This window comes from Coregonus lavaretus, assembly GCF_964263955.1.
Source record: "Coregonus lavaretus genome assembly, chromosome: 34".
In the NCBI taxonomy this organism is placed as follows: domain Eukaryota; kingdom Metazoa; phylum Chordata; class Actinopteri; order Salmoniformes; family Salmonidae; genus Coregonus; species Coregonus lavaretus.
The window spans coordinates 12056239-12071720 of NC_140021.1; the positions used below are offsets into that span (position 1 = coordinate 12056239).

At 46.1% G+C, this 15482-nt stretch overlaps 2 protein-coding genes across 2 annotated transcripts; both read right to left on the reverse strand.

Moving 5' to 3' along the window:
• Positions 1-941: 941 nt before the first annotated feature.
• Positions 942-9896, reverse strand: lrrc31 (leucine rich repeat containing 31). Its single transcript, XM_084152191.1, has 13 exons — positions 9462-9896; positions 9164-9213; positions 8668-8838; positions 8385-8531; positions 8130-8297; positions 3233-3397; positions 3037-3126; positions 2740-2880; positions 2438-2605; positions 2169-2333; positions 1916-2071; positions 1545-1822; positions 942-1421 (listed from the first exon to the last, which is right to left on the reverse strand). The coding sequence occupies exons 2-13, from the start codon at positions 9174-9176 to the stop codon at positions 1302-1304; spliced, it is 1782 nt and encodes a 593-aa protein (XP_084008317.1). The 5' UTR covers positions 9177-9213; positions 9462-9896; the 3' UTR covers positions 942-1301.
• A 2901-nt stretch (positions 9897-12797) lies between these two features.
• Positions 12798-15199, reverse strand: LOC311109282 (zinc-binding protein A33-like; the record flags this gene model as incomplete). The annotated part of the gene is made up of 5 exons (XM_084152114.1): positions 12798-12982; positions 13681-13864; positions 13963-14058; positions 14164-14312; positions 15091-15199. 5 exons carry the CDS (start codon positions 15197-15199, stop codon positions 12798-12800), a joined length of 723 nt encoding a protein of 240 aa, XP_084008240.1.
• Between the last annotated feature and the right edge of the window lie 283 nt (positions 15200-15482).

Consider the following 15482-nt stretch of genomic DNA (forward strand, 5'->3'; position numbering starts at 1 on the left):
GTGTGTTACTAATGGTTTTCTTTGAGACTGTGGTCCCAGCTCTCTTCAGGTCATTGACCAGGTCCTGCCGTGTAGTTCTGGGCTGATCCCTCACCTTCCTCATGATCACTGATGCCCCACGAGGTGAGATCTTGCATGGAGCCCCAGACCGAGGGTGATTGACCGTCATCTTGAACTTCTTCCATTTTCTAATAATTGTGCCAACAGTTGTTGCCTTCTCACCAAGCTGCTTGCCTATTGTCCTGTAGCCAATCCCAGCCTTGTGCAGGTCTACAATTTTATCCCTGATGTCCTTACACAGCTCTCTGGTCTTGGCCATTGTGGAGAGGTTGGAGTCTGTTTGATTGAGTGTGTGGACAGGTGTCTTTTATACAGGTAACGAGTTCAAACAGGTGCAGTTAATACAGGTAATGAATGGAGAACAGGAGGGCTTCTTAAAGAAAAACTAACAGGTCTGTGAGAGCCGGAATTCTTACTGGTTGGTAGGTGATCAAATACTTATGTCATGCAATAAAATGCAAATTAATTACTTAAAAATCATACAATGTGATTTTCTGGATTTTTGTAAAAAAAAATTACAGACCTCTACATGCTTTGTAAATAGGAAAACCTGCAAAATCTGCAGTGTATCAAATACTTGTTCTCCCCACTGTACATACAGTGTTTCTGTGATCAGATCCAGGCATGGTTGCGGGGCCGATGGTCCGGAGGGGCTTTGGAATGTTCAGAGAACTGGAGAAGGACAGAAGAAGAGTGATGGAAGAGAGGGAGAATAAACTTGCAGTGAAGGAGAAGAAAGCACCTGCCAGCAAGAAGAATAAATGTTCATGTTCTGTTTCTATCTGAGATGAGAGAATGTGAAACACATTAAACACAATATGACACACACTCTACTTTCCGCCTGCAGAATTATTACACACACACTCCAAGGAGTCAAACGTGTTATTCATGTACCCGGTACATCATTTATTGAAACAATTATCAGCATGTCAGAGTGAAGCTAAAAGTCAAATTAACAGAGTTGGCTAAACAGCTCAGATCAGTAGACTCACAGTGTTAGTAGTTTTACTGATGGAAACGTCTTACTTTCATCAAAGTCATTTTTCAGCGGGAAAACAATGTGCAAACTGTATTGTGTATGTGCATGGTGCTTAATATCACAAGATTATTTTGGGTGTTTGATCTAAAAAGACAATATAATTAGCAAAGCCCTTAAATGTTAGAAATGCTAAACATTAGATACATTTCCATGAAATCAATTAAAACAAGAGCCCCTCCAATTCCCTTCTCTCTTTCTAGCTCTACTCCTCATAGCGTTCCTCCTCTGGCCCCTCCTGATTGGCGGACGAGGCAAACGGGGGGGGGTCCAACTCTAACAGGACTTTCCTCTTCCTGAGGGCGTGGTTTACCTGCTCCCGCTCCTGGAGGAGAGAAGGATGAAATAACATACAACTGATAGTTCCGGCCACTCATTAAAATTGGCCCGTGATTTTATGCCACATAGACGAAAAGTCAGTACCCAGTGTTTGTGTGTGTGTGTGTACCTGGGCTGTGAGAGTCCATCGCTGAAGAGAGAGACGTGTCAGTGCAGGTAGATGAGGAAAAGCAGAGAGCAGGGTTGGCAGCCAGGTCAGGGGTGAGGGGTTAGATGTCAGGAGTGAGGGCTTAGAGGTCAGGGGTCGCAGACTAAGGTCCAGCTCCTCCAGTGAGCCCAGCCCCCCCTCCCTTAGCAACCCACACCACCCCTCCTCCCCCACCCCTCCGTTATAGGACAGGTCCAACACACGCAGAGAGGACAGAACGCCACGCTTACACACTACAGCTAGGGGGAGAAGGAAAGATTATTAGACTCACCTGTATTTGTGTCAGTAGGTGTGTATAGTGTGCGTGATAGTGTGCGTATGCATGTGTGTACCCAGATGAAGCAGGTCGTCAGTGGTGAGGTCACAGCTGCTAAGGCGGAGCTCCTGGGTGATTGACGGCTGCAGAGCTTCCAATAGCTGTGCCAGACGCCCGCCCACCACCTTACTCCAGGACACATCTATACACCGCAGGTACGGCATAGCTACAGCTGGAACACGCACATATGGAATACAAGCAGTCAAACAGGAGCCTCATCTTGAAGTACACTAGACTAGAATAAGTAGCAGACAGTAATAGTGGAGTACCGAGTGCGGTGAATGATTCGTGGTTCAGACTGCAGCCGTTGAGTGGGAGGAGTTTAATCTGTGACAGCGGGAGGGCGGAGACTAGATCACTGACCACACCCCCAACCTCCTTATTGGATGACAGGTCCAGTTCCGTCAGCTCAGTGAGCGAGGGCAGCGCCTGGACTGGAGACAATACACACACACACATTCAAAGGTACGCAATTTCTTAAGACAGACATACCACTTTTTTCTCTCTCTCTCTCACACACACACACACACAGACTCACTGAGGGCCTGTAGGTCTGTGTGTGTGAGGCAGCAGAGGTGCAGGTCCAGGCCGCCCAGATGTGAGAGGAGAGCCAGGTGAGGAGAGAGGAGGGACAGCCCCCCGGCCACACCCTTATTACAGGACAGGTCCAACTGACACAGGGAGCGGAGGCAGTGGAACGAACCACCTGTAGAGAGAGAGAGAGGGGTGGATCAAATTAACAGTGTCCGGATCTATGAGGACTGATAGATGAATTGGCCCCTAAACAAACACTAATCTAAGGCCAATTTCTCTCCCTTATGTGTTTGACTGGCGTCTTACCCAACAGGCCGAGGGACTGTGTGGTCAGGCCACAGTCGTGTAGTCGTAGGGTGGTCAGGGAGGGGGTGTGGCTTAGGGAAGGGACTAACCCCCCCAAACCCCACACGCCGCCCGTCCCTGGCTCTGTCTTGGACATGCTGCCTGTGAAAGAAAAATAACATCAAGAACATTTAAATATCAACCGCAACTATATCAACTACAACAAGTGAGTAAGGGCCAGCCCCCTTTTTAATTTAGGAGGGTTGGCTTCTAGCACCCTTTTATTGTTGTTGTTTTTTATAATAAAGAGTTGAGCACCTTCCTCTGCTTCTGTCTGTGTGTTGGCCAGGAGAGGGTTGCAAGACACATCCAACACACACAGTCTGGGGAGAACACTCACTATACAACCTGGGATGAGAGAGAGAGGGGAGAGAGACCTTTCATTTACCTTTTTACTTAACCTGGTACAACTTTGTGTTTGTGTGTGTGTGCCTGTGCGTGCATGTGTACATACCCAGTATACTAGCGTCAGTTTCAGTGAGCTGGCAGGCCACCAAGTAGAGCTCTCTAAGGGTTGGGTGGAGTTTACCCACAATGCCTTGCAAAGCTGAGCCGCCAACACCAGCGTTCCAGGACAGGTCCAGAACCTCCAACACCGGAACACACTCCAATGCCTCACCTACACACACACAAACAAACACAAACTCAGGTGGTCTGCAAAATAACCACTAATGTAAAGACACAGTAAGTGTGTACAGACGTGGTCAAAAGTTTTGAGAATGACACAAGTATTGGTCTTCACAAAGTTTGCTGCTTCAGTGTTATGAGATATTTTTGTCAGATGTTACTATGGTATACTGAAGTATAATTACAAGCCTTCCATAAGTGTCAAAGGCTTTTATTGACAATTACATTAAGTTTATGCAAAGAGTCAATATTTGCAGTGTTGACCCTTCTTTTTCAAGACCTCTGCAATCCACCCTGGCATGCTGTCAATTAACTTCTGGGCCACATCCTGACTGATGGCAGCCCATTCTTGCATAATCAATGCTTGGAGTTTGTCAGAACTTGTGGGTTTTTGTTTGTCCACCCGCCTCTTGAGGATCGACCACAAATTCTCAATGGGATTAAGGTCTGGGGAGTTTCCTGGCCATGGACCCAAAATTTAGATGTTTTGTTCCCTGAGCCACTTAATTATCACTTTTGCCTTATGGCAAGGTGCTCCATCATGCTGGAAAAGCCATTGTCGTCACCAAACTGTTCTTGGATGGGTGGGAGAAGTTGCTCTCGGAGGATGTGTTGGTACCATTCTTTATTCATGGCTGTGTTCTTAGGCAAAATTGTGAGTGAGCCCACTCCCTTGGCTGAGAAGCAACCCCACACATGAATGGTCTCAGGATGCTTTACTGTTGGCATGACACAGGACTGATGGTAGCGTTCACCTTGTCTTCTCCGGACAAGGTGTTTTCCGGATGCCCCAAACAATCGGAAAGGGGATTCATCAGAAAAAATGACATTACCCCAGTCCTCTGCAGTCCAATCCCTCTACCTTTTGCAGAATATCAGTCTGTCCCTGATGTTTTTCCTGGAGAGAAGTGGCTTCTTTGCTGCCCTTCTTGACACCAGGCCATCCTCCAAAAGTATTCGCCTCACTGTGCGTGCAGATGCACTCGCACCTGCCTTCTGCCATTCCTGAGCAAGCTCTGCACTGGTGGTGCCCCGATCCTGCAGCTGAATCAACTTTAGGAGACGGTCCTGGCGCTTGCTGGACTTTCTTGGGCGCCCTGACGCCTTCTTCACAACAATTTAACCTCTCTCCTTGAAGTTCTTGATGATCCGATAAATGGTTGATTTAGGTGCAATCTTACTAGCAGCAATATCCTTGCCTGTGAAGCCCTTTTTGTGCAAAGCAATGATGATGGCACGTGTTTCCTTGCAGGTAACCATGGTTAACAGAGGAAGAACAATGATTTCAAGCACCACCCTCCTTTTAAAGCTTCCAGTCTGTTATTCTAACTCAATCAGCATGACAGAGTGATCTCCAGCCTTGTCCTCGTCAACACTCTCACCTGTGTTAACGAGAGAATCACTGACATGATGGCAGCTGGTCCTTTTGTGGCTGGGCTGAAATGCAGTGGAAATGTTTTTTGGGGATTTAGTTTCCATCCCCAACTATAACATTTTCCGTCTAGATAGAACTGCCAAAGGGGGTGGAGTTGCAATCTACTGTAGAGATAGCCTGCAGAGCTCTATCATACTATCCAGGTCTGTGCCCAAACAGTTTGAGCTTCTACTTCTAAAAATCCACCTTTCCAGAAATAAGTCTCTCACTGTTGCCGCTTGCTACAGACCCCCCTCAGCCCCCAGCTGTGCCCTGGACACCATATGTGAATTGATTGCCCCCCATTTATCCTCAGAGTTTGTACTGCTTGGTGACCTAAATTGGGATATGCTTAATACCCCAGCCATCCTACAATCCAAGCTAGATGCCCTCAACCTCACACAAATTATCAACGAACCTACCAGGTACAACCCTAAATCCGTAAACATGGGTACCCTCATAGATATCATCCTGACTAACATACCCTCTAAATACACCTCAGCTGTCTTCAACCAGGATCTCAGCGATCACTGCCTTATTGCCTGCGTCCGTAACGGGTCCGCGGTCAAACGACCACCCCTCATCACTGTCAAACGCTCCCTAAAACACTTTAGCGAGGAGGCCTTCCTAATTGACCTGGCCCAGGTATCCTGGATGGATATAGATCTCATTCCGTCAGTAGAGGATGCCTGGTTGTTCCTTAAAAGTAATTTCCTCTCAATCTTAAATAAACATGCCCCATTCAAAAAATACAGAACTAAGAACCGATATAGCCCCTGGTTCTCCTCAGACTTGACTGCCCTTGACCAGCACAAAAACATCCTGTGGCGTACAGCATTAGCATCAAATAGCCCCCGCGATATGCAACTTTTCAGGGAAGTTAGGAACCAATATACACAAGCAGTCAGGAAAGCAAAGGCTAACTTTTTCAAACAGAAATTTGCATCCTGTAGCACTAACTCCAAAAAGTTTTGGGACACTGTAAAGTCCATGGAGAATAAGAGCACTTCCTCCCAGCTGCCCACTGCACTGAGGCTAGGAAACACTATCACCACCGATAAATCTACAATAATCGAGAATTTCAACAAGCATTTTGCTACAGCTGGCCATGCTTTCCATCTGGCTACCACTAACCCGGCCACCAACTCTGCACCCTCTGCTGCAACTTGCCCATGCCCCCCCCGCTTCTCCTTCACACAAATTCAGACAGCTGATGTTTTGAAAGCGCTGCAAAATCTGGACCCCTACAAATCAGCTGGGCTAGACAATCTGGACCCTTTCTTTCTAAAACTAGCCACCGAAATTGTCGCTACCCCTATTACTAGTCTGTTCAACCTCTCTTTCATAACGTCTGAGATCCCCAGAGATTGGAAAGCTGCCGCGGTCATCCCCCTCTTCAAAGGGGGTGACACTCTAGATCCAAACTGCTACAGACCTATATCCATCCTGCCCTGCCTTTCGAAAGTATTCGAAAGCCAAGTTAACAAACAGATCATCGACCATTTCGAATACCACCGTACCTTCTCCGCTATGCAATCCGGTTTCCGAGCTGGTCACAGGTGCACTTCAGCCACGCTCAAGGTCCTAAACGATATTATAACCGCGATTGATAATAGACAGTACTGTGCAGCCGTCTTCATCGACCTGGCCAAGGCTTTCGACTCTGTCAACCACCGCATTCTTATTGGCAGACTAAATAGCCTTGGTTTTTCAAATGACTGCCTCGCCTGGTTCACCAACTACTTCTCAGATAGAGTTCAGTGTGTCAAATCGGAGGGCCTGTTGTCTGGACCTATGGCAGTCTCTATGGGGGTGCCACAGGGTTCAATTCTTGGGCCGACACTTTTCTCCGTGTTTATCAATGATGTCGCTCTTGCTGCTGGTGACTCTCAGATCCACCTCTACGCAGACGACACCATTTTGTATACATCTGGCCCTTCATTGGACACTGTGTTAACAAACCTCCAAACGAGCTTCAATGCCATACAACAATCCTTCAGTAGCCTCCAACTGCTCTTAAACACTAGTAAAACTAAATGCATGCTTTTCAATCGAACGCTGCTGGCACCCGCCCACCCGACTAGAATCACCACTCTCGACGGGTCTGACCTAGAGTATGTGGACAACTACAAATACCTAGGTGTCTGGTTAGACTGTAAACTCAACTTCCAGACTCACATAAAGAATCTCCAATCCAAAGTTAAATCTAGAATCGGCTTCCTATTTCGCAATAAAGCCTCCTTCACTCATGCTGCCAAACATGCCCTCGTAAAACTGACTATCCTACCGATCCTTGACTTCGGCGATGTAATTTACAAAATAGCCTCCAACACTCTACTCAGCAAATTGGATGTAGTCTATCACAGTGCCATCCGTTTTGTCTCCAAAGCCCCATACACTACCCACCACTGTGACCTGTACGCTCTTGTTGGCTGGTCCTCACTACATGTTCGTCGTCAAACCCACTGGCTCCAGGCCATCTATAAATCACTGCTAGGCCAATCCCCGCCTTATCTTAGCTCATTAGTCACCATAGCAGCACCCACCCGTAGTCTGCGCTCCAGCAGGTATATCTCACTGGTCATTCCCAAAGCCAACACCTCCTTTGGCCGCCATTCCTTCCAGTTCTCTGCTGCCAATGACTGGAACGAATTGCAAAAATCTCTGAAGCTGGAGACTCTTATCTCCCTCAATAACTTTAAGCATCAGTTGTCAGAGCACCTTACCGATCACTGCACCTGTACACAGCCCATCTGAAATTAGCCCACCCAACTACCTCATCCCTATATTGTTATTTATTTTGCTCTTTTGCACCCCAGTATCTCTATTTGCACATAATCTCTTGCACATCTAGCATTCCAGTGTTAATACTATTGTAATTATTCTGCACTATAGCCTATTTATTGCCTTACCTCCATAACTTGATACATTTGCACACACTGTATATATATTTTCTGTTGTATTTCTGACTTTATGTTTTTTACCCCATATGTAACTCTGTGTTGTTTTTATTGCACTACTTTGCTTTATCTTGGCCAGGTCGCAGTTGTAAATGAGAACCTGTTCTCAACTGGCTTACCTGGTTAAATAAAGGTGAAATAAAAAAATAAAAAATAAAAAGTTACTTTTCATGGCAAAGAGGGACTTTGCAATTAATTGCAATTCATCTGATCACTCTTCATGATATTCTGGAGTATATGCAAATTGCCATCATCAAAACTGAGGCAGAAGACTTTGTGGAAATTAGTATCTGTCATTCTCAAAACTTTTGAGCACAACTGTAGGTTAGGTGTCTCTCTTTAAGCCCCACCCAGAGCAGTGATGTCATCAGCAGTCAGCCTACAGCAGGAGAGTCTGAGGGTTCTGAGCCCACCCACGTTCTGGAGGTGAAAGGTCAATGATCTCAGACATCCTCCAATCAGCTCGTTCCATGACAGGTCCATCTCCTCCAATAGAGACAGAGAGGGGAGCAAGGTAGCTGAGAGAGAGAGACAGGGTGCATGAGGGCACAAAAAGATGACACCAACATCATATGAGGAGTGTGTGTGTATGTGTGTGTACTAACCAAGTTCCAGTACGTCAGTAGCAGTGAGGTCACAGTGAGCCAGACTCAGAGTCCTGCTGTCTGCTCTCTTCCTCAGCCTCTTGACAAACACACACACACGACCCCAGCCCATGTCACACACATTCTCTGCTGGGTCAGGAACAACACCTAGGACTCGACACAAACACCACAAACACATCATACGTTAAGTTATCCTAAGACACACTACAATTCCAGTGAAATGGTTCTGACTATAGGCACTAAATACTTTTGCTGCTTATTGAGGTTCTCACAGTCCTCTCACCTGCTCCCTCCCTCTCCTTCTCCGTCTCTCTGTCTTCGGGAAGCCCTCCGCTCTCCGCTTGGCGGGACCGGAAGTGGCGGGACGTTGACTTCCTGTCTGAGGGCATGCGTTTCCTGCGGATCTGGTTCATGATGAGGTCAAACGGCGAACGTCCCCGCCCCCACTGGACATCTGGCCAATCACAAACAGACATGAGCAGGCATCTAATCAATCCCAAATTGACCCCTACCGTCTACCCCTCTCCCCCCCACCCAGTTCTGGAGAGTTACAGGGTGTGCAGTATTTTGTTCCAGCCCAGCTCTAACACACCTACTATATTCAGTCAAGTGATCAATTGAGTCATGGACTGCTGAATGGCCGTAACAGATCAATCAGATTTTCCAATCTCATTCCAAACTTTATCATTTCTTAATCATCAGTAGGACATAATCAGTAGGCTAGGAGTTCAATATCTGAGCCTAGCCCTGTATAGGAGCAAAAACATAAAGCAACATACCTGACGATTCCATCCTTCAGTGCAGCTCAGCAACTCAAATAGCTCTGCAACTGTTTATGATCAGATGGTGCACAGATCACACACACAGTGACACAGATACCATTATCAATGACAATTTCTGCCTAGAAGAGCAATACTTTTGTATTTAATCTTTTGAGTAGGCCTACCGAATTTAACACTAACAATCTTATTTAAAACGCAATCGAGCTCCCCCAAAGAAACACAAGCTGCGTGTGTCTTGTCTCTTTTGTTGCGAAAAACATAACATTTTTAGGCATTTAAAGTTTACAATGCATACTTTTTGATCCGTGTTCTTTCCTGGCCGCCGAACAGCGTCTGTGGCAGGTGTAGGCTACTTCAGCCCCAAGTAGAGGCTGTCCTGTACAGATCTAGGATCGGCTTGTCGCCCCCAAACCCCCTTTAGCTCATTTAACGCCAAATTGACCTTGGATCTCGTCTACAGATGCGAATCCTTCGGATATTGTCACTCCGTGTTGACGCGTGGTGTCTCGTGATCCTCGGTGTTGTCTTCAGTAGTTATCACAGCTAAACCCCGCCTATTTCTACAATGTATCTTCTTAAAATCTGATTTTAAACCTAACCCTAACCTTAACCATACTGGTAACCATATGCCAACCATATGCCTAACTCACATTAAATTAAGACCAAAAAGCACATTTTGTTTTCATCACCTTTTACGGTATAGCCTAGCCAATTTGGACTTTGTGGCTGTGGTAACTAGTGACAACCATCAGGTGTGCCATCCATCCATCCAGGAAGTAGACTTCGGAACTCCTTTAGTAAACAAACACGACAGCTTGCAACATAGTAAAGACAGAGCTACAATCTATTTTCTCATCTAGGTCAAACAGAGATGATTGAATAACGCTGAAATATTTGGTTTGATCAATAAATATTTTATTTATTACAACATTACATTCATATAATAACTTAATTATCATTATATTACATATATCACCCAAGGATAATAAGGCTATAAGACTACTCAAAGGAAAGATATAGTGGGGAGAACAAGTATTTGATACACTGCCGATTTTGCAGGTTTTCCTACTTAAAAAACATGTAGAGGTCTCTAATTTTTATCATAGGTACACTTCAAGTGTGAGAGACGGAATCTAAAACAAAAATCCAGAAAATCACATTGTATGATTTTTAAGTAATTAATTTGCATTTTATTGCATGACATAAGTATTTGATACATCAGAAAAGCAGAACTTAATATTTGGTACAGAAACCTTTGTTTGCAATTACAGAGTTTCCTGTAGGTCTTGACCAGGTTTGCACACACTGCAGCAGGGATTTTGGCCCACTCCTCCATACAGACCTTCTCCAGATCCTTCAGGTTTCGGGGCTGTCGCTGGGCAATACGGACTTTCAGCTCCCTCCAAAGATTTTCTATTAGGTTCAGGTCTGGAGACTGGCTAGGCCACTCCAGGACCTTGAGATGCTTCTTACGGAGCCACTCCTTAGTTGCCCTGGCTGTGTGTTTCGGGTCGTTGTCATGCTGGAAGACCCAGCCACGACCCATCTTCAATGCTCTTAATGAGGGAAGGAGGTTGTTGGCCAAGATCTCGCGATACATGGCCCCATCCATCCTCCCCTCAATACGGTGCAGTCGTCCTGTCCCCTTTGCAGAAAAGCATCCCCAAAGAATGATGTTTCCACCTCCATGCTTCACGGTTGGATGGTGTTCTTGGGGTTGTACTCATCCTTCTTCTTCCTCCAAACACGGCGAGTGGAGTTTAGACCAAAAAGCTATATTTTTGTCTCATCAGACCACATGACCTTCTCCCATTCCTCCTCTGGATCATCCTGATGGTCATTGGCAAACTTCAGACGGGCCTGGACATGCGCTGGCTTGAGCAGGGGGACCTTGCGTGCGCTGCAGGATTTTAATCCATGGCGGCGTAATGTGTTACTAATGGTTTTCTTTGAGACTGTGGTCCCAGCTCTCTTCAGGTCATTGACCAGGTCCTGCCGTGTAGTTCTGGGCTGATCCCTCACCTTCCTCATGATCATTGATGCCCCACGAGGTGAGATCTTGCATGGAGCCCCAGACCGAGGATGATTGACCGTCATCTTGAACTTCTTCCATTTTCTAATAATTGCGCCAACAGTTGTTGCCTTCTCACCAAGCTGCTTGCCTATTGTCCTGTAGCCCATCCCAGCCTTGTGCAGGTCTACAATTTTATCCCTGATGTCCTTACACAGCTCTCTGGTCTTGGCCATTGTGGAGAGGTTGGAGTCTGTTTGATTGAGTGTGTGGACATGTGTCTTTTATACAGGTAACGAGTTCAAACAGATGCAGTTAATACAGGTAATGAGTGGAGAACAGGAGGGCTTCTTAAAGAAAAACTAACAGGTCTGTGAGAGCCGGAATTCTTACTGGTTGGTAGGTGATCAAATACTTATGTCATGCAATAAAATGCAAATTAATTACTTAAAAATCATACAATGTGATTTTCTGGATTTTTGTTTTAGATTCCGTCTCTCACACTTGAAGTGTACCTATGATAAAAATTACAGACCTCTACATTTACATTTACATTTACGTCATTTAGCAGACGCTCTTATCCAGAGCGATGTACAAATTGGTGCATTCACCTTATAGCCAGTGGGATAACCACTTTACAATGTTTTTTTGTTGTTGTTTTAAAAAATAAAAAATAAATGTTTTTTTTTGGGGGGGGGGGGTTGGGGTAAGGGGGGGTAGAAGGATTACTTTATCCTATCCCAGGTATTCCTTAAAGAGGTGGGGTTTCAAATGTCTCCGGAAGGTGGTGAGTGACTCCGCTGTCCTGGCGTCGTGAGGGAGCTTGTTCCACCATTGGGGTGCCAGAGCAGCGAACCGTTTTGACTAGGCTGAGCGGGAACTATGCTTCCGCAGAGGTAGGGGAGCCAGCAGGCCAGAGGTGGATGAACGCAATGCCCTCGTTTGGGTGTAGGGACTGATCAGAGCCTGAAGGTACGGAGGTGCCGTTCCCCTCACAGCTCCGTAGGCAAGCACCATGGTCTTGTAGCAGATGCGAGCTTCAACTGGAAGCCAGTGGAGTGTGCGGAGGAGCTGGGTGACGTGAGAGAACTTGGGAAGGTTGAACACCAGACGGGCTGCAGCATTCTGGATGAGTTGTAGGGGTTTAATGGCACAGGCAGGGAGCCCAGCCAACAGCGAGTTGCAGTAATCCAGACGGGAGATGACAAGTGCCTGGATTAGGACCTGTGCCGCTTCCTGTGTAAGGCAGGGTCGTACTCTCCGAATGTTGTAGAGCATGAACCTACAGGATCGGGTCACCGCCTTGATGTTAGCGGAGAACGACAGGGTGTTGTCCAGGGTCACGCCAAGGCTCTTCGCACTCTGGGAGGAAGTGATGGCGAGATCATGGAACAGGCAGTCCTTCCCCGGGAGGAAGAGCAGCTCCGTCTTGCCAAGGTTCAGCTTGAGGTGGTGATCCGTCATCCATACTGATATGTCTGCCAGACATGCAGAGATGCGATTCGCCACCTCTACATGCTTTGTAAGTAGGAAAACCTGCAAAATTGGCAGTGTATCAAATACTTGTTCTCCCACTGTATGTGGACTACATATTGACTTTATGTAAATATTTAGCCATTTTTACTGGAAATATATAAGCCTAATGTACAGTAAAAGATGGTTCCCAAAAAGCACCCTTTTAAAGTAATAAAATCTCTCTGGGTTGTCAGGAAACTTCTGTGTCTCTTCACTCACTCTCACACTGGTCAGATCCTCAGACAATGTGAGATCTGAATGGACAGTGTTGGGGTCCAGAATCCCAGGATCTGAAGAGAGAGAGAGAACAAGAAATTAACCCTGTGAGACCCCGGTTGCAAAAATGCAACAGGTCCTAAACTCATGTCAAACACTACCTAGTTCATCTCCTTAGACCCAAATGTATATCTTAAAAGCATTTGTTGTGTGTCCTGTCTTCTCTAAGATGTAGTGATTATGTAGAAAAAAAGAAACACAGAAACAAACATTCTAAGCACTTGTAAAAACACTTGGGTCACACAGGTTGTCCTGGACTAAAACGCATGCTCAATGGAGAGTCTAAATTTAAAGTGCTATAGAATTAATGTTGTGAAAACTGTTTAAGGTACTCACTGCATGCCACATACGCCTGCATCTTCTCCCAGACTCTGAACTGCATGTTGCCCAGGTGACTGCATGTTGCCCAGGTGTTTGGCCACATCTATCAGCGCTCCTGAGACCAGGTGTGGATCTGGCAGTGTGCACTAGGTTCTGGAAGAACAGTCAGGAGTCAGTGCTGCTGTGGGGTTGGGTTCAGAACCACAGAGAAGAGAAAGACAGGAGGCAGATCACTTACCTTTCCTTCAAAGCCTTGAAGATCTGCAGAGGAACAAAATACCAGATTTAATGAAACAATCAATCAATATTTATTGATCAGTCAATAAACATATTAGTCCTGACCTGCAGGAAAGATATGTCTTCAGATTTCAGCTCATCCTCTATGGATGGCTCTGAGTGTGTCTGAAAGTGATGATATCTCTGCTGATCTCCTCAATCTTTTGTCTCATCAACTGACTCTTCTGCTCCTCTTCCTCCCTCAGCGCAGCTATCCTGGCATCCTCTTCCTCTTGTAGAAACTGGTGAAGATTCTCAAATGCCTCCCTAATCTGTCTCTCTGTGGTCTGGGCCTGGCTCTAGAGACAATGAGAGGAATGGTAGTTATTATCAGGTACTCCCAGGCATCTACAGTATGTAGAGATCACAGAATTCTCTCATCACTAAATATCCTTACTTTGATGTGTTCTGCTGTTTGATCACAGGTTTGTTTAATAATATTTAAATCCTCCAGCTTCTCCTGTAAGGGCTTCAGGGCAGTCTGGAGTTCCTCCTGGAATGTGGGGATGTTATCGGAGAAAGAGAGAGAGGGGCGTAGGGAGATAACAATTATATGAACAATTTCTGTGTTTAACTTCACATCTTTAACCAATCATACCTTGTGGTCCTGTGCAGCTTTATCTATGGGTCTGAAGTTGTGTTTGGTGTGTTTTTTAAAATCCCGACACACCACACACACTGGCTGTTTATCCTCCAGACAGAAGAGCCTGAGTTTCTCACTGTGCAGACTACAGAGCAACTCTGATCCTGTTGGACTTTTTGCATCTCTTCTCCTGCAAACAGGACATTCCTTTCCTTCCTTCTCTCTCCAGTGTTCTTGCAGACAGGCTTGACAGAAGCTATGACTACATAGCAGGATGACAGGATCCCTGAAGATGTCATGGCACAGAGGACAGGAGAGATCCTCCTCTGGGAGACGGTTTGGGAAGCTTTGTCTCCTCTGGTGGAAGAGGTTCAGGAGCAGTGTCCTCCTCTGGTTGAAGAGGTTCAGGAGCAGTGTCCTCCTCTGGTGGAAGAGGTTCAGGAGCAGTGTCCTCCTCTGGTGGAAGAGGTTCAGGAGCAGTGTCCTCCTCTGGTCTCCCGAGTGGTGCAGTGGCTGTGCCACTAGAGATCCTGGTTCGAATCCAGGCTCTCTCGTAGCCGGCTGCGACCGGGAGACCCATGGGGCGGCGCACAATTGGCCCAGCGTCGTCCAGGGTAGGGGAGGGAATGGCCGGCGGGGATGTAGCTCAGTTGGTAGAGCATGGCGTTTGCAACACCAGGGTTGTGGGTTCGCTTCCCACGGGGGGTATAAAATAATAATGTATGCACTAACTGTGAGTCGCTCTGGATAAGAGCATCTGCTAAATGACTTAAATGTTGAGGTTCATCTGTCTTCCTACTCTCCAACAACTCCTCTGTAATTGCTAAAATGAAAGGTTTCAGTTTCAATATTGGTAATAAAAAACCCAGGATTTCACTTTGTCAGACAGTGAGTGAAAATGTACAGTAAGTCTGATATTTTAAACCTAATGTGAGTCATTACCTGATAGGCTTTCAGTTTGTAGTCTCTCAGCAAGAATGTTGAGGTTCATCTTCCTCAGGATCTCCAGTGACATCCTCACAACACCCTTAAGTTCATAGGCCTGCACCATGATATCCACAGTGTCTTCCCTCTCTGTGTGCTCCAGCTGGGCCTTTGGGATGTGACAAAAGCCATCCAGCACACTATTATTCAGAGGCCATTTAAATCTCTGAAAGTCTCCTTTCTTCAGCTCCTCCAAAGTGAACAGCAGCAGCTCAGGAACTGATTTCCCCACTGTAGATCACCAGATACACTACCACAAAGTGGTTTACTTTGCAGTTTTTGGAAGTTTTCATGCATTTCCCATTATCCTTGTATTCGGCAATTGTTAAAAATCTAAATCCAAGTGCTCC

Excerpts from the sequence above, each read along its gene's own strand:
- lrrc31 (XM_084152191.1), bottom strand. Across the intron at positions 2,881-3,036 it reads ACAGACAGAAGCAGAGGAAG|GCAGCATGTCCAAGACAGAG; the intron begins GTGCTCAACTCT and ends TTTCTTTCACAG. Across the intron at positions 2,606-2,739 it reads ACAGTCCCTCGGCCTGTTGG|GTGGTTCGTTCCACTGCCTC; the intron begins GTAAGACGCCAG and ends CTCTCTCTACAG.